This window comes from Poecile atricapillus, chromosome 17 (genome assembly GCF_030490865.1).
Source record: "Poecile atricapillus isolate bPoeAtr1 chromosome 17, bPoeAtr1.hap1, whole genome shotgun sequence".
In the NCBI taxonomy this organism is placed as follows: domain Eukaryota; kingdom Metazoa; phylum Chordata; class Aves; order Passeriformes; family Paridae; genus Poecile; species Poecile atricapillus.
Window position 1 is genome coordinate 2552233 of NC_081265.1, and position 24451 is coordinate 2576683.

A 24451-nucleotide genomic window follows, 5' to 3' on the forward strand; every position below is an offset into this window, starting at 1 on the left:
GTGGGGCTGGGAAGCTCTGGGTTGGAGAGGCTGCAGGCACCATCCCTGTCCCCCCACAGGGCCCCTGCTGCCCCCATCACTCCCCAAAGCCTTATTGCTCTTGGAAAGCCCAAAGGAAAGGAATGGGAAGGTGAGGCAGAGACAGATGCAAAGTACTGACAAGAAATACCAAAGAGCAAATTTTTTGGGTTTTTTTTTTCATGCCAAAGATATTTGCATTCTTATTTCTCCCCTGGAGGCACAAACCTCTTTTGTTGTCCCACAACCACTCGCACTGTTGCTACCAGGAAGAATTTCAGCACGGGGAGGGTGAGCCATTCCCAAGGAAAATCTCATCTAACGGGATATTGGCTCTGCAAGGCCAGAGGGGCGGTCACCCTTTATCTGCACCCCTGGAAGGGAGGCAGGGATAAAGGACAGCCACCTCAAAGGTTCTCTCAGAGAAAGGCTTTTCCTGTGGGACAGGGAGAGGCTCTCAAGGACACACCGGGTGCGCTCCCATGGCTGACTTTGGATGGATTTCAGAAGGATTTCATCTTGTTCAGGAGGGGACTGTGAGGAGTGAAGCTGCTGAAACCTCCCTGAGAGCACCAGCACTTGTTGGAGGCAGCGGCTGTTGGGCCAGCATTGCCAAGAGAAACCAGGAGCAGCTTTCCCAAAATTCCTGAGCAAAAGCAACAATTTGCCTCATTTTGGGGAATCTGGAGAATTTTTCCCCAACTACCTGCTGCCCTTGGCTGTGTTGTGCCACTAGCAATCCCCCAGGGGCAAAGGAAGGGAAAAGCAGCAGAAGGGACTCTGGCCAAACCAAACACAGCAGCTCTTGCAGTGAAGGAACATTTTAACCTGGCTGCTTTTTCCAGGGGTATGAACCAGGATCAGCAGGTTCCACATTAACCCAGCACACTGTGGGTCGGCACAGGGGGCAGATCCCAGGAGGGCAGGTGAGGAGAGGTGTGCTCACCTCCCCACTCTGACCCCTCTGCTGTTCCCTGCAGGCAGAAGTCACTGTCCCAAAAGTCACAGGGAATGGTGCAAGACTCCAAATCCTCCTGGCAGCATCCATCCGTGCCCAGCACACGGAGAACAGGAGCACGATGTGGCAGCAGCAGTGAGCTGAGGCTGCCAGAGCTCCAAGAGAGTTTGGACAACGCTCTCAAGGACAGTGTGGGATTTTGGGGGTGTCTGTGCAGGGCCAGGGGTTGGACTCAATGATCCCTTCCAGCTCAGGATGTTCTGTGATTTTAGGATGACTGAACCCCTACTCCCTCCCTCCCTCCCTCCCTCCCTCCCCATCCCTGTAGGTGGTGAGCCGGTCTCTCCTGCTCTGCTTGACTCACAAATCCCTACTTTCTAAGCTTCCTACATAAAGGACATGTTTTCCCTTAAAAACGCAATGAAGGGAGTTGGTTTGCCCTAGAAATGCAACCAATGGAAATGTTTTCCCCTTAGAATTCAACCAAGGGACATGTTTTTCCCTAAAAAAAAAAATGCAACAAAATGAGATTTTTTTTTCCCTAAAAATGCAACAAAAGGGCACATTTTTCCCTAAAAGTCCAGCTAAAGGAGATTATTTCCCCCCAAAATATACAGCCAAGGGAGATGTTTCCCCCAAAAATACAACTGACAGAGACAGTTCTCCCTAAAAATTTAACTGGGGGAGATGTTTTTCCTAGGAATACAACTAAAGGAGATGTTTTCCGCAAAAATACAACTAAAGGATGAGGGGTTTTTTTGGGTTTAGGGTTTAAAAAAAAAAAAAAAAAAAGAAAATGGAACCAATGGAGATTTTTTTCCCCTACAATTGCAACAAAAGGACATGGTTTCCCCTAATGATACAACTAAGGGAGATGTTTTCCCCTAAAAACACAACCAAAAGAGCTGGTTCCCTCTAAAATTCAAGCAGGGAAAATGTTTACCCTAAAAATGCAACCTAGGGAGACGTTTTCTCCTGAAATTGCAACAAAAGGAGATGGTTTTCCCTAAAGATACAACTAAAGGAGGTGGTTTCCCCTAAAAATACAACCAAGAGCGTTTTTCCCCAGAAATGCAACTAAAGGAGACGTTTTGTCCTGAAAAATACAAGTCAGAGGCATATTTCCCCTAACACCGCATCCTGCGCAGCATCCAAAGCTCGGAGGGGACAAACACGCTGTGCCACCCCCAGATGCAGCGCCGAGGAGGGCTCCGGTGTGTGCTCCCCGCATCCCACCCGCATCCCCTGCGAGCCCAGCCCGGGGATGCTCCAGCACCGCATCCCGGGGATGCCCCGGCACCGCATCCCGGGGATGCTCCAGCACCGCATCCCGGGGATGTCCCGGACCCCGCATCCCGGGGATGCTCCGGACCCCGCATCCTGGGGATGTCCCGGACCCCGCATCCCGGGGATGCTCCGGACCCCGCATCCCGGGGATGCTCCAACACCGCATCCCGGGGATGCTCCGGACCCCGCATCCCGGGGATGGTCCGGACCCCGCGTCCTGGGGATGGTCCGGACCCCGCATCCCGGGGATGCCCCGGACCCCGCATCCCGGGGATGCCCCGGACCCCGCTCCGGTGGGGGCGGCCCGGCACCTGCCGGAGCACCCTGTGCGGGGCAGGTTGATCCCGGGGGCTGCGGGAAGCCGCGGGGCCGCCCCGCTCCGGCCGCTGCACCGCCCCTCCCGCACACGCGGTGCCGCCGCTGGGCGAGCCGGGCCCGGCGCCGCGCACATGGGCGCTGCGGAGCCGCCGGCGGAGACCGGCTCCAGCCGGTATAAAAGGGCTGCGAGCGAGCACCGAGCAGCAGCAGCCGCCGCCGCGGGCAGCGGGAGCAGCAGCGGCCGGAGGCCGGCGGGCAGCGGGGCCGCCTCCTCGCCGAGGGTCGCCCGCTCGCCCTCCCGGGCCATGGGCAGCCCCTGACCCCGCCGCAGCACCGGGTGAGTGGGGCTCCCGCCCGGGGATTCCGGGGGAGCCGGGTGGGGGAGGGCTTTGTTTCCCTTTTTTAATTTTTTTCCCCTCTTTTGGGGCGCTTTTTAACATTATTTTTTTCATTTTTCCAGCGTTTTCCTTCCCCACCTCCCCTCGCCTGCATCCCTGTATTTTTAGCCCGCGGCCCCGGCGATGCAGGAATCAGGGCTGAAATGTTGGGAAAGTGATGCAGGGAAGGGGGGGCCACGCCGGGCCCCTGCGCTCCGGCTTCTTCATTTTCAATTTATTTCCCCGCCATCATTATTCCTTTTAATCTTTAAATGTACAAAACATACGCCCGGGTTTGCGGTTTCGCTGGGTTGTTTTTTCTTTCCTTATTTTTTTTTTTTTTTTTTTTTCACTGTTCCCTAAGCGTGCTTCCTCCTGATGTGCTTTCCCCCCGCTATTCCCCGTGCAGCGACACAGGAATTCACGGCAGCCCCGTCCCCTCTCTCGGGGGGTCTCCAGGCACTTCCCACAAACTTCGGGGGTCCCGCCCGTGCCCCTCGCCCTGCGCGGCTGCAGCAGAGCCGGGCGCGGGCGGCACCGCAGGGATGCAGGAGCCCACGCCTCGCTCCATCCCTGCCCGAGAGGATCCCCCGGGAGCCCCGCACCCGCCATGCGGCACCGCAGGAGGAGCTGCGGGGCGTGGGGACCCCCCTGCCCGGCTCGGGGACCCCCGGCGTGGGCTCGCAGCCCGGCCGAGCCGCCGCGGGGCCGGTGCCGCGCACTCGCCTGCTCCGCCGTGCCGAGTTCCCCGGTGGGCTGGGGCCGGGCGGGCTCCCCGCGGCCGGAACGTGCTGCCGAGGAGCCGAGTCTAAAATGGAGGAGGGAAATGCCTGGTGGCTGCCGGCGCGGGGGGAGCCGCAGGTCCGGGCGGGACGGGGCGGCGCAGGGGCCGCTGCTCCCGGCGGCCGCTCGGTGCCCTCCGGGCTGACCCCGCGGGGAGCTGACCCCGGCACTGCCGCCCCCCGTGCGGGTGTGGCGGTGACCCCGGGACCGTCCCCACCCAGCGCACGTGCGGCGGTGACCCCGGCGCTGTCCCCCGCACAGGTGTGGCAGTGAGCCCAGCACAGACCGGCGCAGGTGATCCTGTCACTGTCCCCCTGCGCAGCTGCGGTGCTGCAGTGGCCTCGGCTCCGTGCTCCCCCCGTGCGGGTGTGACCGTGAGCCCAGGACTGTGACCCCGGCACTGTCCCCCCCGTGCGGGTGTGGCTGTGAGCCCTGCACAGAGTCCCCCCCGACACCGGCGCTGTCCCCCCAGGGCAGCCGTGGCAGTGCTGGGGTTCCACGGGAGCTCCGTGTGGAACCAAAGCCACCCCCGCACACCCACAGTGACACGGGGCAGGGCTGAGGACATCCCGTGTCTTCTGGGGTGATCCCATCCAGCCCCCCCTGCCCCGGGGGGTGCCAGGGGCTGCAGGGGAGCTGCTGGAAGCGGGGGTGTGCCCACCCCCCGTTCTGAGCTGCCATTCTGGGGACAGCCAGGCTGGGGAGGACGGGTGCCCCGGGAGTTGTGCAGCTCCTGCAGCCCAGCCCGCGCCGGGTTCCGCGGCGGATCTTTCACGAACTGCATCCATCCGCCCCCGTGCACCGACAGACAGATGACAGCTCCCAGCTCCCGGGCTTGGCTGCTGGGAACAGCTCGCCCGGCTGCTGAGCCGAGAGTTTCTGCTGCGGGGCTCACAGGGCAGCAGCGGGAAGGAGCCCACGGAGGGACAGAGGCAGAAACATCAGCCCAGCTCCCACACTTCATCCCCCGGCAGCTCGGGGTCCGGCTCACGGTGCCTCAGGGGTGCTACAGCTCCCAGGCTCTGCCTCTTCCAGCAAAACTCAGCTTAAACTGATGCCTGGCTCCTTTTCCCCTCTTTTTCCAGATCCAAAATGACGGTCAAAGCTGTAAAGATGCCGTGCACCTCTGCAAACGTTTATACTAAAGTGCCTGACGGAGGATGGGGCTGGACAGTCGCTTTTGCGTTCTTTGTTGTGGAAGCCCTGACATACGGCATCATAAAATCATTTGGAGTCTTCTTTAACGACCTGATGGAAAGCTTTGACGAAACCAACAGCAGGATATCCTGGATAATATCCATATGTGTGTTTGTACAGACCTTCACAGGTAAGAGGAGCAGGTGCAAGGGGCAGCGGTGCTGCTGACTCAGCATGCCAGGACCTGGCACCTGTGACTTTCGTGCCTCTAATGGCTCCATTATAAATTAAATCACAGCCATAAAGCTCAGAGGCTGCTCCTCAAATGCCAAGAAATGTCTGTCTCAGCCTGGCAGTCCCTTTGAGCCCCAGTTCATGGCTGTGGGTGGTGCAGGGACATGGTCCATGTCGCTGAGCCTGACCCAGTTGTTCAGGTCTCACGAGCAAGGGGCAAAAATCAGAGTTTTCAAACCAAACTCTGCAGTGAAAAGGATTAGAAATAACTTAAGCCTTGCTGAAATCCAGTGGTGTCTGGGCATTTGGCTGGAGATTTGTCCCAGGCTTCCACGTGCTCATCTTTAAGTCTGTTCTGGTGATTTTTTAGCACATCCTAAATGCTGTGAGCTGTGCAGTGCTCCGAGGGTGGCTCCAGGGTGATGCTGTGCTGTGCAGGGAGGTGGCACCTCGCAGGGACCCGGGCAGGAGTTTGGGAAGAGCCTGTGCAGGAGATGGTGGCTGTGAAGTTGCTGAGGTGGGTGTTGACCACGGCTCTGTGTTTCTCCAGCTCCTCTGTCGACGGTCCTCAGCAACCGCTTTGGCCACCGCCTGGTGGTGATGGCCGGGGGGCTGCTGGTCAGCACCGGCATGGTCATCGCGTCCTTCGCCCGCAGCGTGGTGGACATGTACGTCACCATCGGCATCGTCTCCGGTGAGTCACCATCCTGTCCCCAACCTGTCCCCTCCCGCGAGCCAAGGGGCTTTGGCTCCCCACACACACACACGGGGTGTGCTGGGTGCTGCTGCCCCTCCTGAGCTGATCCCGCAGCGGGGATGGGCCCCAGGCTTGGCTTTGTGCCCTGTCCCACCCCGGCCACCCCCTGGACTCAGCCCTGCCCTCACACCAGTCACTTCTGATGGCTGGGGAGACCAAAGCTGGGCCCGGGATCAAATCCTCTGATGCTCACTCTGTCTCTGGTTTCTTCTCATGATACTTTTCCCCCTCTCCAGCCTGGCCTGGGTGTCCTGTTCATATCCATGGCCAGGAGCTTGCCTTGCTTAGGGGAACAGTTGCTACAGGCTCAAGTACTTTAGGCAGATGAGGTCCTCAAAGTGGACCCTGCTGGCTGTTTGGGAGCAGAAGGCATTATCTAGTGGGTTTGGGAGGCTGGGTCTCTTGATTTGAGATTTCACTTTCCTTTCCTCTTTGCTTTTTCTTTTCCCCCCTCCAATTTACAAAAGAATAACATTCTGGTTTCCCCAATGATTTTCTTCCAGGGTGACTTGCTGAGTTGGCCGAAATGATACTGTAATGACCACCGGGAAAGCCGACTTAACGTGTTCTTGCATCGGTGTTTCCCCCTCCTTTACTTGTTGTTATGGCAATTTTTGGCATTTATTCACAGGCCTGGGATACTGCCTCTCCTTCCTCCCGACTGTCACCATTTTATCACAGTATTTTGACAAAAGGCGCTCGCTGGTCACAGCGGTGGCATCCACAGGGGAATGTTTCGCTGTCTTCTCCTTCGCACCAGGTACGCTGTCCACGTGCTGGGAGGGCCAGAGGCTGCTGCCACCCTTTCCCAAGAGGGTGGCCACAAGTGGTCACTCACATGCCCGTGGTGCAGTGCCAGGCAGTGCTGGGGACGGCTGTGACACTGCCCGAGTGCCACCCCCCCCGGTGCCGTGTGCCAGCGCAGGACATGCCGTGTCCCTATATAGACCTGGCAGGCTAAAAATAAGCCCCAGAAACTTTTAGCTATTTAAAACACACACAGTGCACGGAACTGCTCCTAAAGGTTACTGGGCTTGTGCTCAGCACAGGCTGCCAAAGTGCTCTGGCAGCCTTTTGGGGACCTGTCCCCAGGCGTCACGGCCCTGTCACCGCCTGCCCTTGGAGGTTTCTGTGGTGTGCTGTGCTCGTGTGCTCAGGGCTAATACCCACTGCAAAGCTGCTTTGGCTGCAAATGAAGGCTGGTAATTAAGCAGTGACGTGCACCTTTGAGCAGGGCTAAGAGACTTCCTCTGCTTGCTGGTTTTAGCCTGGGGGCAGCTGAGAGAGCAAACTCAAGCGTTGAGTTTGCTGTCCTTCGCTAAAAAACAACGCCTCCTTTGTCCCCAAACTTGCTGAGACCTCAAAAGGGGCTACCTAGAGGGTGGCATCTGCCTGGCCAGGTGATAAACACAGCTTTTAGCTTCTGTCTGCTGCGGCAGAGGGGAGGAAGGTGGGTGGCAGACCCCTGGGAGGAGAGACCCCTGCTCAGCCTTTTCGAGAGAACCCTCCAGTGGCAAATCTCCAGTCCCTTCCCTGGCTGTAAATTCAATTCTTTGGTGTAACTCCAGGCTTTCCCAGTTACACTTTTCCTCTCCCCTCAGCAATCACGGCCCTGAAGGAGCAGATTGGCTGGAGGTACAGCATGCTTTCTGTCGGGGTGCTGCAGCTCGGCATCACCGCCTGCGGATCGCTGCTGCGCCCCATCGTCATCAGAGAGCAGGAAGAAGTGAAAGCACAGCCTCCAGAGGAGTCCACGGAGACAAAGTACATGCTTGAAAACGAGCAAACATGCACCTCAATAGAGTCCATAGACTCAGGAGTCGATATAACTACCTCACCCAGCAATGTGCCTGGAAAAACCAAAGCAGAGCCGAAAAGTGAAGAACCAAAGCAACACGGACAGAATCCCGTTGAAAATAACAGCACCCCTCCAGAACCAAAAACCAAACTACTGGACTTCTCTGTGATGAGAGACTATAGCTTTATCTGTTATGCATTCTTTGGCCTGTTTGCAACCCTGGGCTTCTTCGCTCCCTCCCTCTACATCATCCCCCTGAGCCGCAGCCTCGGCATCGGCAAAGACCACTCTGCCTACATCCTGTCAGCCATGGCCATCGCCGAGGTCTTCGGGAGGATTTTTGCGGGCTGGGTTCTCAACAAGAAGCCGATCCGCAAGATCTACATCGAGCTCATCTGCGTCATCCTGCTGTCGGTAGCGTTGGTTGCCTTCCCTTTTGCCTCTGGATTCTGGGGCTTGATGATATGTAGCGTTTATTTTGGGTTCATGCTCGGCACGGTAGCGGGCACACATATTCCCCTCCTGGCTGAAGACGACGTGGTTGGCATCGAGAAGATGTCCTCTGCAGCTGGGGTCTACGTCTTCATTCAAAGCTTAGCTGGGTTGGCTGGACCACCCCTTGCAGGTAACGCAAACTTTGGTCTCGGTTTTGTTTTGGAGGTGTTTGACACTGGGTGCTGATCTCTGTCTAGAGGGCATTCTGGCAGCACTAACCGCAGCACTCCCCTAAAAACCCAGCAGCCACTACTGGGAGTCTCCCAGAGCCAGCAGACTGCAATGCAGCTCTGCAGAGTCCCACGGATGAGGCACTGAGGAACCTCAGAGGGAAGGGAAATACTGCAGTGCTACCCTGATCCTGTCAGAAACCCAAACCTGGCATCACTTCAGGCACAGGCAGAGGCGAATCCCTCTCTCTGTGCCTGTGCCACACGCTGCAGGAAGGTGAAGCCTGGCAGAACAAACAGATGCCTGATGCACCTCGGGCTCGGCATCCCTGCAGTGCCCAGGGGCTTCTGACTCGCCTCGGGGTGACACTGTGTACCCCAGAACACAATGGGTTTATTTTTTAACTCGATTGTCACCGAGTTTTGGCTGCAGATGAAATGCAGATGAAAAGCTCCAGGAGAGCAGGGAAGGGCAGGGGGGGAGAGGGCTGTGGCTAACTGCTGTAAATGTTTTTTCCAGGTGTCTTAGTGGATACGACAAAGAACTACAGCTCAGCCTTCTACTCCTGTGCTGCTGGCATGGTCCTGGGGGCCGTGTTTCTGGCCCTGGTGAGGCCATGCAAGACTGGGCTGTGCCACCAGCAGCAGCAGCAGCAGCAGCAGCAGCAGGTGGAGGAGAGCACAGCAGGGCCACCACCAGAACTACCAGATGACTTTATAGACATGGATATTGGAAAAGCAGAAAATTCAGGAAAAGGCTCTGACAGCGTGGTATAAAAAACCCTGTTCCTTCTCCGTCTAATGTACTCAGTGTAAGGCTGGGGGAAATGTCAGCTCTGCTCCACGTTTTAAAACATCCATTCTAAAGGGAATGTGAAATTTTAAATGTGAACAGTTGCTACCAACAATTTTCTTTTTTTTTTTTTTTAACTATTAGACAGAACTTTTTTAACCAACAATGGAAAGCTCCATAGAAAATACGGATAGCCACATAAGAATAACTTCTGTCTAGCATGAAGATGTGATGCACACTTGCTTTCCTGATAACAAGCATAGGTAAAGGTCCAACTGATCCCATAAATACTGACAACAGCAACAGCAGAAGCAGCTCAGCCTCTGACTGTCACCCATCCCCTACCACAAATTCCACACAGACCCAATAATATGAACTGGAAACGAGCATTTCATACACCACCAGTAGCCAACTGAATCTTCTTCTGGAGGGATACAGACTCACCTTTTAGCTTGGAGGAGGAGGCCAGGCTAGATAGCTGACAATTAGAAACCATTGCTAATGATCTTAACTTGAATGTCACAAATGCTGGGAAATCAAAGGCTCCATGTGTCTTTATGGCCAGTTATTACTGCACATATTTCACAAGATCATTTTTCTTCTCCCAACTGGGATCCTTAGAACTGTTTTCTGTTGATAGTCAGACCTGATGTACTGTTTCTAATTTAACTAGTATTTATTAATTTATTCTGAGATTGTTAAAGGAGATTAGCTTAAATAACTGGAGAGGAAAAACGATCTTCTGCATAATGGAAAGCTGTCTTTACATCAATCTCTTCAATGCCTATCTTGTATTGCTTGTGAAATTGTTGGGAAAATTACTCTTACAGCATAAAGTGTAGCTGTTTTTAATAGGTAAGTCTTAAGTAACCCAGTTATTTAGAAAGGAAAAAAAAAAAAAACAACAAAAAAAACCCCTACAGATCCAGCATCTCTTTCCATGGAAAAAGGCTCAGCTGGTGCCCACGGACCTGGCACGGCTGCCAGAACCAGCCCATCCCGCAGGGAGGATTTGGCCCAGGATGTCTTAATGTACCCGAAACCTCGGCTCCCAGGTGCACAAGGAAATCTCTGCTGCAGCCCCAGCTGCCTGTGGCCCCCCCAGGACCTTCCCCTGTCCCTCTGCTCCCCAGCCCTGCCAGCCACGGGCTGCTGGGGCTCAGCTGCACCCCTTCCCCAGCAAACCCCCAAAGGCAGCAAGGGGCTTTTATTTTCTGCTGCTGACTTCAGCGAGAAATGAAGTGGAGCCTGTGCATGAAGGGAAGGATAAAAGACAACATTTGAGCTGTTCATTCAGTCTTAACGGGAGAGATTCCTGCTCACAGTGACACGAGCTTGCTTACCCCACCTATATGCATCTTCTCGCCTCTAGGCAACTCAGGGGGACAAATCAAACAAGTCTGTTCTGGTTTGAGGGGAAAAGAAACCCCAAACCACCATTTCTGTGTACTTAAGTGGAAGTGGCATCATCCATTAACTGCTACACTGACCTGTCTGTGTTTTACCAGCCATAGAAATGTGGGACAATCTGTAAAAGAAAAAAAAAAAAAAAAAAGAGAACAACCTCTTTTTGGGAAGGTGCTTGATTTGTTTTTTTCTGTCTTAGATGTCCAAAACAAAAAAAATTTTAAAAAAGAAGAAAAAAAAAAAAAAAAGAAACAGGCATTCTTGCAACCAAGTGGCTGGAGCAATTCATCCTCACTGCCCGGGACCTGCGGTCTCGTGTCCTTCCTCTGCCTCAGCACTTTATCACGGCCAGCAGAACCTCGCTGTGTGCACCCAGGACTGGAAGATCCCTTACAGAGAACTAGAGTTGTGTGAATCGGTGATCAGTGAACAAATAACCACGTTGCATTACGATGTACTTTTAATTTATTGTTAATTTATGATACTTCAAGCGTTTTGGTAAATGTTCTGTAGCCTATCCTTGTAAGGTTATTGAAGTCTTTGTGATACGAGACCTCACTACAGCACTTTGCTATTACAACTGCTTGGAAGTGGATTTAAGGCCTCCAGGTTTTGCGTGTGTGTGGAAGCTCCCTGTTCTGCAGATTTGCGAGGTTCTACTGTATTTACTTTGGGTTTTTTCCTTTTTATTTTGTACCAAGTTTCCAGTACAGATCAAATACTCCATTTGTCACTGACCTCACAGTGCGTTTCTGTTCCTGTCTGCGTCGCGGCACGAGCAGGGGAGCGAGTGGTGAGTGTGTGTGTGAGAGGGCACAGCACAAGCAGGATTTACTGATTTGTTTGTAACGTTACCGAGTGGACTCTGGAAATACTCTTAAACACTGAGATTTGCAATAAACTTTTTCTTTTTTTTTTTTTATTTTGGGTTTTTTTTTTTTGTTGTTGTTTTTCTCTTTTTTTTTTTTTTTCCTTCCCTTGCCTCCTTCTTTTAATAATAAACACAGTGAAGAAACTTCTCCTCCGCTCCCTCTTCTCCATCCCTGGGCTGTCCCTGGGTTTGCTGGGGGAAGCTGTCACATGTCACTCCTCCAGCCTGAAGTGGCTTTCCCTGCAAGTTGGGCAATCCCAGCTCTCCAAATGAGCTGCTGCAAGCTGTGGATTAGTGCTGACCTCAAGGGTGCTCTTGTAAACCCTCACCCCTCAGCCCTGATTAGAAAGGAGCCTTTTCTCCTCCCGAGTGCTGCCTGAACCGGTGGCACTGGGGAGCGTTCCCCTCGTGTCTCCGTCAAGAACACAATTGTGGAATTATTTTATCATTGTTGAATTGCTGAGTACTTTCTCCATGCCAGGCTGAGCAAAAAAAAAAAAAATCTACTTTTAAAACCCCCTCCAAATCCACTAAATAAGAGTTGCTGAATACTTTCTCCACGCCAGGCTGAGCAACTCGTGTATCAAAAAAAAAAAAAATCCTTTACCCCCCCAATCCACTAAACAGCAGATTAGTCACTTTAAAGAGCAATTTTCTCTCCCTCAAACCTAATTTCTTGATATTCCCTTCCCTGTCCAGCATCCCCAAACCCTACAAGGAGTGCTGCCAGTCCCAAACACCACTGCCTGCATTAGGTTTGCAAATGCTGTTCCTGCTGAGGGATCATCACCACACTGATGTGTATTAAGTACAAGCTGTTTCCATTCTGGTTGCAAAAGTCCTAGAGCAGAGGTGAGCCGTGCATGCGAGCAGAGCAGGCTTGAACGCCAACACCAAAGTCCAGGGAAGATAATCTGTCTCCAAATTTGACTCTGGCTCGCTTACAAACATTATTTGCAACAGTTTCCTCAAAAACAACCCCCCAGAAAAGGCATTGCAAAGCCTGCTCACGTAAATAAAAGCACATTTAACTGGAGCACTATCAGATGCCTCCCTGCACACAAAGATTTTAAGAGTTGTTTTTCCCACCTGGTTTAAATTAATTGCCTGTGACCTTCTGTGTGATCCTGCTACAAAGGCATTAAAGGCAGAACAAAATAGGATAAGGACATATTTACTCAGCAGCACTGTACATCTATTCAGCAGCACAGTAAATAGGACAATGTGGGGCAGGACGTGCCTCAGCAATCCTTGGTATTCCTCTCCAAAGGAGTTGTATAAACTCTTGTAGTCAATGAGGCCAGTGCTGGCCAAATGTAAATAGAGGAAATTACACAAGGTCAGCTTGCAAGAGGCCAGAAGTGCTCAGACTGTAGGTATCTGTCCTTTCTGAAGCAGAAAGGAAGCTGGACTCTGGGGCTTTGTTTGTTGTTTTGGGGACTTTAAAAAAAAAATCAAAAAAACAAAAACCACAAAAAAAAAAAACAACCCCAAAAAACCCCAAAACAACACGAAACCAAACAAACAAAAAGGACAAAATCATTTTTCCATTTGAAATTAAGAGGAAGGGGAACCTCTTGTTCTTTTTCACTTATTTCAACAAAATGACACCAGCTTCTTCAGGGGACAGTTGAATCCTCACAAATAGCCAAGCTGGCTTTGGAAAGAAAGCAAAGTAGGTGCTTACAAAACAGCTTGAATGTTTTAACGCGTCCCCTCAGATGTTACTTGTTACCATCTGAGATCATCGTGTTCCAGCTGCCTGTAGTAAACATGACCTGAATTCTCACAGTGATGCAATCCCAGCAGCAGCCTGCCCTCCACACCTCCTCCCTCCTCCAAACCCATCCTGGAGATGCTGCACAGGTTGGCTTTAGGAGAAGCCTGGGCTTTAGGAGAAGCCTGGGGTTTAGGAGAAGCCTGGGCTTTAGGAGAAGCCTGGGGTTTAGGAGAAGCCTGGGCTTTAGGAGAAGCCTGGGGTTTAGGAGAGCATCCCTCGAGCTTCTGGCTCTGTGTGAAGGCTGTGAGGAGCAAGTGCTGCTTGCCCAGAGGGGCTGTTTTACACGTGGTGGACTTGCTAAAGGTGGGAGCATTCAGGAGGAAATTCAGGAGGGATTTCTCCATGGAAAAGGTGGTCAGGTGTGGGAAGTTTGGAGGTTTGGGGTCCCCATCCCTGCAGGTGTCCGAGGAATGCCAGGATGTGGCACTCAGCACTCTGCTTTAGTTGATGAGCTGGTGTTTCATCAAAGGTTGGAGTGGATTTTGGACATTTTTCCAACCTCAATGATTCCATTCTGTGATTCCATGGTTCCCACTGGACACTGGCACACACGGGGAGGGCTCCTGGGCATCCCCAGCTGCTGCTGGTCCTCCTGCAGATCCAGGCCTCCTCTGGACATCGTGGCAGCAGCAAACCATGGCGTGTTCCCCTCCCCAGCCCCATTCCCATCCACTTTTACTTGCTGGACTTGCAAACCCACGGCCACACCAGCACAAAGCTCACGCTGCAAATTGCACTAAGCCATCTAATAAATCAAATACAATCCCCCCCCTCCTTCCTACTGCAGTCGTTGAGCTCCAGTTACAACAATTTGTGGTAAAATATTACTCACCAGCACTTTGGCCCGTGTGAGCGGCTCTGCCTCGGAACAGACAGCCCTTAAATCACAGCTTTGTCACAGAAGCCACAAGCATAACCAAAAGTCTCATTACACGCAGACGCTGTGAGGAGAAGGCCAAGGAGACAATAGCTCCCCTCGCCTCCCTTTGTCAGAGCTTTCATTAATGTTGTGAAGGCTTTTTCTGCTTCATCCACTGCTGGGTGCTGGCCACAGGCAGCCTGGCACAGGAGAGGCAGCCCAAAGAGCAGGGGGTGGCTGAGAGAGGGGTGAGGGCAGAGCAGGGTGCTGAGCATCACCCTGTGCTCCTGCCTCAGCCAGCTGCAGGGCTGGCACCTCCCCTCCACCTCTGTGCCCCACTGATGCACCCCAATCCCCACCAGGGTGGCCTTGGGCCATGGGAAGTTGCCACAATTGGGGGTTTTAAGCCCTTCTGGGTTTCTGCCTTTTGCTGTGATGCGTTTTTTTGGTTTTATTTTTATTTTTCACGTGTTGCAAAAAGAGACAAAGACCCAAGTTCTGCAATGAAGAGCAGAGGCTGTTTGTGAGGTTATGGCTGGGGTTGAGGGTGGCAGGGGATGGGCACAGGGGTCCCAGCAGTGCTGGGGTGGGATTTTCCCATTCCCACACAGGGGACAGGCTCGGGGGGATGCTCCTGCCTGTCGAGATGGATAAGGAGGGATGGGACCATCGGTGCTATTGATCTGATTTATTGCTGAAATCTCTCAGATAAGATCTCAGTTTGAAGGCGTCAGGTTTGAAGTCAGTCACAGCTCCAAGGTAGTCACGAGTTTCTCCTTCACACAGAATATATAACAACATTTTGGGCCAATAGACAGCTGACACAGGGCTTGTTTTGACTTTATAACTTACCACTTTTGTTAAGTTCTGCCACACTGCCTCTGTCTTTCAGCCAATAGATTGTTAGGTCACATACACACACACACACATCTCTATTATAACTTCCAAATCCTTAGTCTCCTCTATAAAACCCCACTATTACAATTTAAAACTTTTCACTATCTTAACCAATTTAATTTCTTACTTACTTAAAGCATATTCTTACTTACAACTATAAGAACAGAAGTTTATAATTTTTCTACTTATTGTCTGTGTACCTTTATCATTACATTAACCCAAGCTCCTTCCCAGGCTGCAAACCAAACCCTTGTGGGAGTTTTTATTTTTCCAGCTCCCACACCTGCCTGAGATGAGAACACCCCTAAATTGTGCTGAGCACCCTCCCAAGCCCTGTCCTGGGGCTGGAGGGAGCAGCCCAGCTCCCCTCACTGTGCCCTGACCCCTGGCTGCAGCTCCAGGCTTCCCTCAGGGGCTGTATATTGGGATTTTGTGAGAGAGATGGGACCACTTAAAGACATTTCAAAGCATGATTTATTATTTTTATTTATTATTTTTATTTTATTAATAATTTATATTTATTATATTTGTTTCTTTTATATTTATTTTATTAAATATTTTTATAAATATTTTATTTATTATTTATTATTTTTCTTCTACGGTCTCATGAAGGAGTGAGCACATCTTCACTTTATTCACCAGATGTTCTTGGTCTTGGGTGATTTGAAATCTTGGGTGATTTGGTGGTCACAAGGTTACACAGGTTATAAGTTCTTTTAAAGATTAATTAACCAATAAACTAATGCCACAAAAGAATGTTTCTACTTTCACACCAATAGTTAATTATTTTGTTTTATACGTCTCTGCCTCAGTGAGGACTTTCTTAACCAATCATACACTGACACACAAAGCTACTTGTTATACTTTAAACCTCTTATTACCTTTATAACTACTTCTATACCTTAACTTTAAAACCTTAAAACTTCCTACAAACTAACTTAATGTCTTTTTATTTAAATTCACATTCTTAGTTGTGATTCTAAGTCTGGAAGCTTTCTCCAAGGCCTCAAGTAAAATCCCGTGTCTGTGTCTATATCTAAGCTTGTATTTACAAGATTTTGAGAGCTTTCTGTGCCTGGAATTCCCTCAGTGGCTGTAAACTGGAAATTAATGACCAAATAATGCAGTGGTGGATGGAGAGTCACAGAAAGGTCCAATTCTGACACCGCTCCTGGGACAAACCTGGAGCTTTCTCTTCTCTCCTGTGGCTGCCCAGAGCCTGCCCATCCCACAGCTCTGCAGAGGTGCCAGGGACACCAGGGGACACCTGGGGACACCTGGGGACAGCTGGGGACACCTGGGGACAGCTGGGGACACCAGGGGACACCTGGGGACAGCTGGGGACACCTGGGGACAGCTGGGGACAGCTGGGGACACCAGGGGACACCTGGGGACACCTGGGGACACCTGGGGACACCCACAGCCACTCCTGCTGGGTGCTGTGAGCACAGGCAGCAGCTGCTGCACCATTCCCACCCTGGGGACCAGCAGTGAGAGCTGGCCTGGCTGGCACAGACAGGAGGGGAGAGCAGGGCAAGGTGCCCTCCACAGCCTGGCACCAGGAGTGCCATGGGACCAGCCCTGGGGATGTGGGATGGGATGAATCCCCGGGGATGCAGGACAGGATGAATCCCTGGGGATACAGGACAGGATGAATTCCTGGGGATGTGGGATGGGGTGAATTCCTGGGGATGCAGGACAGGATGAATCCCTGGGGATGCAGGGCAGGATGAATCCCTGGGGATGCAGGATGGGGTGGGATGTGGGATGGGGTGAATCCCTGGGGATGCGGGTTGGGATGCAGCCCCGGGGATGCAGGGCAGGATGAATCCCTGGGGATGCAGGACAGGATGAATCCCTGGGGATGCAGGGCAGGATGAATTCCTGGGGATGCAGGGCAGGATGAATCCCTGGGGATGCAGGATGAGATTTGTCTCTGCTGCTCCTACAAAAGCAGTGCAGGGGACAAGGCAGCCCTTGCCAAGCACTGCAACGCTGGGAAAATGGAAACAGGGAGCAAAGGCTTGGAGAGGAACCCCAGAAGGGCCAGCTCCTTCCCAGGGGCTGCAGACTCCCTGCCTGCCCTGAAATCACTCCCTTCCCCTCCTCAATGCTGCGAGCCCCGAGCTCCCCATCCCGCAGCCCCAAACTCTCCCTGTGCCAGCCCAGCCTCACCCCAGCGCTGCTGCCACTGCCTTATCAGCCCTGACAGGCACAGCCCTGCCCTGCCCCGGGGCTATCGGGGCTCACAGACCCTGCTGTCCCCTCCCATGGGTGACACTGGGGACAAACACGGCCCTTTTCTGCTCCCAGCCCAGCCAGGGCTTTGCTGTGCCCGTACAGAAACTCCCTCCTGCATCCCCAGGGACAGCCCTGCCCAGCTCCCCCTTCTCGGGCTCTCAGCAATTCCCCCCCAAATGGAAAATATATCAGATATCTGTGCCTTGCAAAGGGGCTGCAGGCACAAAGGGAATTTCTCTGTTTCTTCTCCCGTTTGCTGCCCTTCTCCTGCCTCCACTGACAGAGGTCAGAGCCTTTCCCAGCTTTGGCCAAGAGCACAAAGAGCCCAGCAGGTGAACCCAGTCCCCCACCAGCACTTAGAGCAAACCCTGCTGCAAACACATCACCCAGATAATTAAACACAACCCCCTTAAAGTTTTATTTCTCATGGAGACGGCCCCAGTCCTCCCCAGAGCTCCACGGGCAGCGTCACATCTCAAAGGTTTCTCTTCAGCTCCTTTGCAGGGCTTTGAGCGAGTCAGGAATTCCAAGCTCAGTGTTTGTCTTCAAGGACGAGCCCCTGACCCTGCAGCCTGACCTGCTGTGGAGTTCTCCTTCTTTAAAACCCCCTGAGCACAGCAGAGAGGCCAAACTGCTCCGTGTGTGAAGTGGGAACTGGACATAAACCTTCTATCCGTGTCAAATTCCATTCTGTCAACCAAGGAAACAACAGCAGTGAAAATTAAAATGCATAAGTGGCTCCATTTCTAAGGAGCAACTTTTAAAACACTTACAGACCCACTCTGGTGTGGACTTTAAATAGCAAAATTCACGTGCTTTAGAGGAGCTAATTGCTCACAGTATGTGAGGGCAGGAAGGGAGGACAAAAGCAGATCTGTAAAGCTGAGAGCAAAAATTAGCCCTGAAAATTGTGCACAGTGGGAAATCTGCCCCATCAGCCTGATCTGGGGCCCAGGTCCACGGGAGTCAATTTGTCAGCACTGAGCAGGAAGTGTCCTACCTGGGAGAGGTAAAGAACGGAAACCTGCCCAAATCCTGGTTACAGTAATTACAAATAACATCCTGACACAGGAAATGAAACCTCTCACACAAAGCACCCATTAAAAACCTGAATCGGATTTAAAAATAAATATATAAATAAAAGAGAGAAACTATGTAAATAACCTGGATTAAATTCAAGGCATTTTCTCCTGAGCATCATGAAATATCTTAGATGCAAGCAGGCTTGCCTGCTCTCCCTGGAGTCTCCCAGACTCGATTTAGGAGCGTTCAAGAGTGATGAAGACAAACATTCCTGGATACAGGCAGCTTCAGCACAGACCAAATACTGAGCATCGTGTTAGCAACCGGTGTCAGCCAAGAGATACAAACATTAGCTTTCCAGAGAAGAATTTTTAGTGCACTGGTAGTTCCTTGTCAGACAGTAAATTTTAAAATAGTCCATAGTAGATGGCAGATAGTAACCCTTTAAATACACAAAGTTTTCTGGATATATTATATTTCAATCCTGCAGCAGCACCTGGAGGCATTTTAATAACCTCTCGTGGTTCTCCTTGAACACTTGTAGGGTTTTGGTGAACTCATTTGGAGTTCCTGCCACTGCTTCACTATCATCTCTGTGCAGTCCTTGATAATAAGGTTTTCAAGTTGTAACACACAAAATGAAAATGAAAGGAGAAAGCTGAAGGATTTTTATCCACATGTTGAAAGACAAAACAAAATCCTTCTCTCTCTCACCTGCATTCTGCTTCTTGTGTCTGAAAGTGATAGTAAACACTGGTGAGGTGGTTTTCAAACCTCTGAGCAACACAACCCTTCTCCTCTTTCCCCAAATACCCTCTGTAACACCTGCTTCTACTTAGCAAAACAAACAAACAGTCACTAACCACAAGTGTAACTCTCCACCACTGACATTTCTTTGCATGTCTCAGACCACAGCTTCCTTTGGAAAACCTGAACTTATGTGCTTCTACAGTTTTTGTGTCTGTAAGGCTGTAGAAAGATGAGAAAAACAAGCAAACACACACAGGCAGAAGCTGGTGGTATCTACAGCAACAGAGACACAAACTGAGGCAGGGGTTGTGAAATACATCCTGAGAGGAAGTCAGAAAGCAGGGCTGGCTGATGGGGGTGAAATCCAGTGTCAGGTGTGTGGGGATGGTTCCCAGGCAGAGGTGACACCAGCAGGGGCCAGGGAGCTGCTCCCAGGGCCCAGCAGCTCTGAGACAGGCACACATCCAGCCAGGCACGAGGCTCCAGAGAAGCAGAGTGGCCAAAAATCTGCCCAGAGCATCCTGCTGATCCCCCTGTGCTGCAGGACACCCTCAGCAGGCCTTGGGAAGGGTGCAGCCATGGGCTCTGAGATGTTCTGGCCCTGGTTTCTGCAGGGCAGGGGTTGGCTCTGCACTGGGTGCCACCAGCAGGGCCCCAGCGCTGTGGAAGGGAGGAAGGAAGAGGTTGGGTGCAGCTGCTGTGACTGCCCAGGCTCCCTGCCCTGGCTGTTCTCTCACGTTGGACCAGTGGCAGCCCCAGGCTCGCTGTGTCAGCAGAGGTTCAGGTAGAATATCAGGAAAGGTTCTTCCCCCAGAGGGTGCTGGCACTGCCCAGGCTCCCCAGGGAATGGGCACAGCCCTGAGGCTGCCAGAGCTCCAGGAGAGCTTGGACAGCACTGCCAGGGTGGGATTGCTGGTGTCTGTGCTGGACCTGAATGATCCTTGTGGTTCTCTTGCCATCTATTCTATTCTATTCTATTCTATTCTATTCTATTCTATTCTATTCTATTCTATTCTATTCTATTCTATTCTATTCTATTCTATTCTATTCTATTCTATTCTATTCTATTCTATTCTATTCTATTCTATTCTATTCTATTCTATTCTATTCTATTCTATTCTATTCTATTCTATTCTATTCTATTCCATTCCATTCCATTCCATTCCATTCCATTCCATTCCATTCTATAATATTCTAATTTTCTATTCCATTCCATTCCAGGCAGGGTCCAATGATGCCAGTCCCGTTCCCACAGGTGGCTGGAGTCCCGAATCCCAGCTTGCACTCGCTGGCCGTGACAAGGACCAGAGCCAGTCCCGGTTTCCCGAGGCAGGAGAGGATGAAGAGCCGGCGTTAGGGGAACCATCGCCCCCCGCGTGTCCCTGTCCCTCCGGCCCTTCACCCGCGCCTGGCCCGGCCAGGGACGACCCAAAGGCGGCCGGAGCAGAGGGACCGTGAGGACGGGGCAGGTGGGGGGAAGGTGCCCGTGTCCTCCGTCCGTGTCCCCTCCGTGTCCTCTGCCCGTGTCCCCTGCCCGTGTCCCCTCTGTCCCCTCCGTGTCCTCTCCCCGTGTCCCCTCTGTCCCTCTGTGTCCCCTCCCCGTGTCCTCTCTCCGTGTCCCCTCTGTCCCTCTGTGTCCCCTCCGTGTCCCCTCTGTCCCTCTGTGTCCCCTCCCCGTGTCCTCTCCCCGTGTCCCCTCCGTGTCCCCCCGCTCCAGCAGCCCCCGGCTGCGCGGCCCGCGCGCGCCCCCTGCCGGCGCCCCAAGGGACTGCGGGACAGGGACAGGGACACACGGACAGGGACACAGGGACACACGGACAGGGACACAGGGACACAGGGATACACGGGACAGGGACAGGGACACGGGGACAGGGACAGGGACACACGGACAGGGACACGGGGACAGGGACAGGGACACGGGGACAGGGACACACGGACAGGGACAGGGACACACGGGACAGACGGGACAGGGACACAGGGACAGGGACACACGGACAGAGACACGCGGGACAGGGACACAGGGACATAGGGACACACGGGACAGGGACACACGGGACACGGGGACAGGGACAGGGACACAGCGACAGGGACACAGGGATACACGGGACAGGGACAGGCGGGACAGGGACACACGGACAGGGACAGGGACACAGGGACAGGGACACACGGGACAGGGACACAGGGACACACAGACATAGACACGCAGGACAGGGACACAGGGACATAGGGACACACGGGACAAGGACACACGGACAGGGACACAAGGACAGGGACACACGGGACAGGGACAGGGACACAGGGACAGGGACACAGGGGACAGGGACACAGGGACACGCAGACATAGACACGCAGGACAGGGACACAGGGACATAGGGACACACGGGACAGGGACACACGGACAGGGACACACGGGACAGGGACACACGGACAGGGACACGTGGGATGGGGACACGAGGACTGGGTGTGCTGGACTGGTTTGTTCCAGTGTGAATTGCCAGCAGGATTGCCATTATTAATTTAAAATGTGTGCATGAGAGAGATGGAGCATATTTTATTAATCCAGCTTATTTAAAAGTTTTAAGAGACCTGCAGGAAAGCAGCAGCAAGGGAAGGAGAACTTTGAGGTCCTGGTAATGACAACACCCTTTCTGGAGGAGATTTTGGGTGGAATTTGCAACATTGAGGGGAAAAAGCATCTTGAGTGACAATGTACCATGATCACGCTCTCAACCCTGAGCTGAAACCCTTCGGGGAGTTACCTGCCTCCATGCATTTTTCCTAGGAAACATTTTTCCGATATTTTCCTCTATAGCCAGAGGCATTCTGGGCTTACTGGTTTGTACAGGTGTCTCAGGAGCAGCATTTCCTCAACACACCCAACAGCTCTTTGGGGTTTTTATTAAATCCAAACAAATAAAAGCTCCAATATTTACACTCGTGTGATGCTTTTTGTGTTTGGAAGCTTTTACAAACACTGGTGAGGTTTGCTGGAAGACAGAGGAGGAGTTTAGCCCATGGTTCCTACAGCCATATATTAATGTTCTATTTTTTCCCCACAATAATTTCATTACTTTCTCCAGCATTTCAAAGAGACATAAAGCAGGAAAAAGAGGGATCCTGGAATTCTCAGGAAGCGTTACTAATGTGGTGATGGAGACTGAATTTCACACCTCCCCCTAGACCTGCTGGACCTGAAGCTGCTGAGCAAGCACAGCTGCTTTATTTAGTGCTCTGATGTTCCTGGAATCCATCCTGTGCTCACATCACAGCACAGGACCACGAACATGGATCATGGTCCTCCCTCTACCCCTCCAGCTCCTCCACAGTGGTTTGGTCTGCAGCTTCAAACTGAGCCAGGGCTGAACAGAACTGGCTGCAGACAATAATCTGGCCATGTCAGTCAAGCAAAGATCTGTTCCTCCTACCAATACATTCAGCTCTGAATTATTTTTCACTAACATTGCATTAGGAGCTCTTCCCAAACAGCCTGGCACGTAAGGATGAGGTGACACTCACATCCCATAAACAGAAATCCCATCTGACCAGAAGATCAGGGAAAAAATCAGCCTGTGCTAAAGAAATGTGAGATCTAAAGAGCTGTAAAAATGGGAAATGATGTTCAGTTTTTAGTTTTGTTTCAGATGTTTTAGTTGTTCTTTTGCTTTACAGGAACTGTAAATATGTGGGGTTGTGTCCCACACTACTGCCAAGAGCTGTTTAAAGGAGGAGGAGTTATTTTAATGCAAACAAATAACAAGGAGTTACTTAAATGCAAAGGTCTGTGAGTGTTATAAAAGTGAAAATGGAGATGGGACAGGTGAAATCCTGCCACAAAGAGGCCTTGGGGAGCCCAGCCCTGAACCCCCCCTCAGCAAGAAGCCATTCTGGACCTTTCCTGCAAGGATCTCGAGTTCTCTGCACTCTCCCACCTTCACCCCCCTGCCCTTAGCAGGGAGCTGGGGCTCAGAGCTGGGGGGCTCTGGCTCAGTGCTTTCACTCCACTGACAGTGCTGGCCGCTCACATCTGGGGCTCACTGGTCCCCCCGACCTGGGACACCTCCTCAGGCTGAGGATTGCTCTCTGCAGGTGCCTTTCCCTCCCTCCTGCTGCCCCTGGAAGCTGCCAGCTCCCAGGAACATTCATTCCCTCCACGTGGGCAGCGATTCCCAGCCAGGGAAGCCACGGCAGGACGGGAATGTGCCAGGCTGTGCTTTCCTCCTCTGCTCTCCTTCCCTTGGCACCATCACAGGCATTTATCCTGCGGCAAGCAGGGGAGATGGGGTAGGGAGACGAGGAGTGGGAAGCCTGGCTCCAGAGGAATGGCTGCATGGCTGCCAGACCCTTCCATATTCCATCCCTGCTGCTGTGGAGAGGGGAGAACAACACTTTACCTTGCTAGCCTTTCAGAGAGGAGCTCCCTCTGGCAATTCATTTGAATAACAAATGTCTAAATACTCTCCATATATATATATCAAACCTGCCAGTTCAGCCAGCTGGGGTTGCTCTTCTAAGGGGAGAAATTGTGGAATGGGTTGGGTTGGAAGAGACCTTGAATCTCATCCAGTGCCACCCCTGCCATGGGCACCCACTGTCCCAGGGTGCTGCAAGCCTGGCCTGGGACACTTCCAGGGGTCCAGGGGCAGCCACAGCTTCTCTGGGCACCCTCAGGGCCTCCCCACCACCCCACAGGGAAGGATTTCTTCTCAATATCCCATCTGAACTTGAACTCTGTCAGTTTGAAGCCATTCCCTCTTGTCCCATCACTTCAAGCCCTTGCAAAGAGTCTTTGTCCATCTCTTTCAGGCTCCCTCCAGGGACTGGAGGACCACAATCAGATCCTTGCAGTGGTGCCAGTCAGCTGAACAAGGAGAGAACCACACACCTGCTGCTTTTGCACATGCAAAAATGTTCCTTTCCCCAGTGACATCCCCAGAGAACACCAGAGGTGGCTCTGCACTGCTTCATCTCAGCGCAGTGAAAGCCAGATTTTCACTGGAAATGAGAGGAGGATCTACAGAAGTGTTTAATAATATTTCACCTTGGGTATTGCAGAGGTGAGAGGAGCAGCAGCAGAAGGGTTTCCTGCTGTGGGAGAAGATCCAGGGACAGGGAGGGACTGGAGCAGTTTCTGCTGCAGTCTCAGGCTGGTGTCCCTTCCCCAGGCAGCAGAGGATAAAATGAGAAATATCCCCTTTTCTCCTGAAGTTTTTAAGTGAGCATGGGAGAGAGAGGGAAGGAGAATCTGAGTGGGTCATCTGCAAGAACAAAAGAGGAAGTTTTCCCCTTAATTTTAGACAATTTTTCAGCAAATGCCAGACATGATGTAAGATGGCTGATGCTGCTGAAGCCTTGCTCAACTTACCCCCCTGCAAATCCTGATGTTAATAACGCTTTGAAAATGCTGATTTCACTGAAGTTCTTTCATTTGCTTCCCTTTTCTTTGGGGAAAATGGAAACTACAGCAGGAAACAGTCATCAATTCACAGCTGCTCCCACCC

The 24451-nt window shown here is 52.1% G+C and overlaps 1 protein-coding gene across 2 annotated transcripts; it reads left to right on the top strand.

The window, feature by feature from the left end:
• The first annotated feature begins 2768 nt into the window (after nucleotides 1-2768).
• On the top strand, nucleotides 2769-10784 carry SLC16A6 (solute carrier family 16 member 6). 2 transcript variants are annotated; one of them, XM_058852438.1, is made up of 6 exons: nucleotides 2769-2918; nucleotides 4827-5068; nucleotides 5663-5806; nucleotides 6501-6629; nucleotides 7471-8292; nucleotides 8853-10784. In XM_058852438.1, the coding sequence occupies exons 2-6, from the start codon at nucleotides 4834-4836 to the stop codon at nucleotides 9107-9109; spliced, it is 1587 nt and encodes a 528-aa protein (XP_058708421.1). In that variant the 5' UTR covers nucleotides 2769-2918; nucleotides 4827-4833; the 3' UTR covers nucleotides 9110-10784. The 2 variants fall into 2 exon arrangements, with proteins under 2 accessions (XP_058708421.1, XP_058708422.1); XM_058852439.1 differs by lacking the exons at nucleotides 2769-2918; nucleotides 4827-5068 and having other exon boundaries at nucleotides 5669-5806; nucleotides 6373-6629.
• Nucleotides 10785-24451: the final 13667 nt, after the last annotated feature.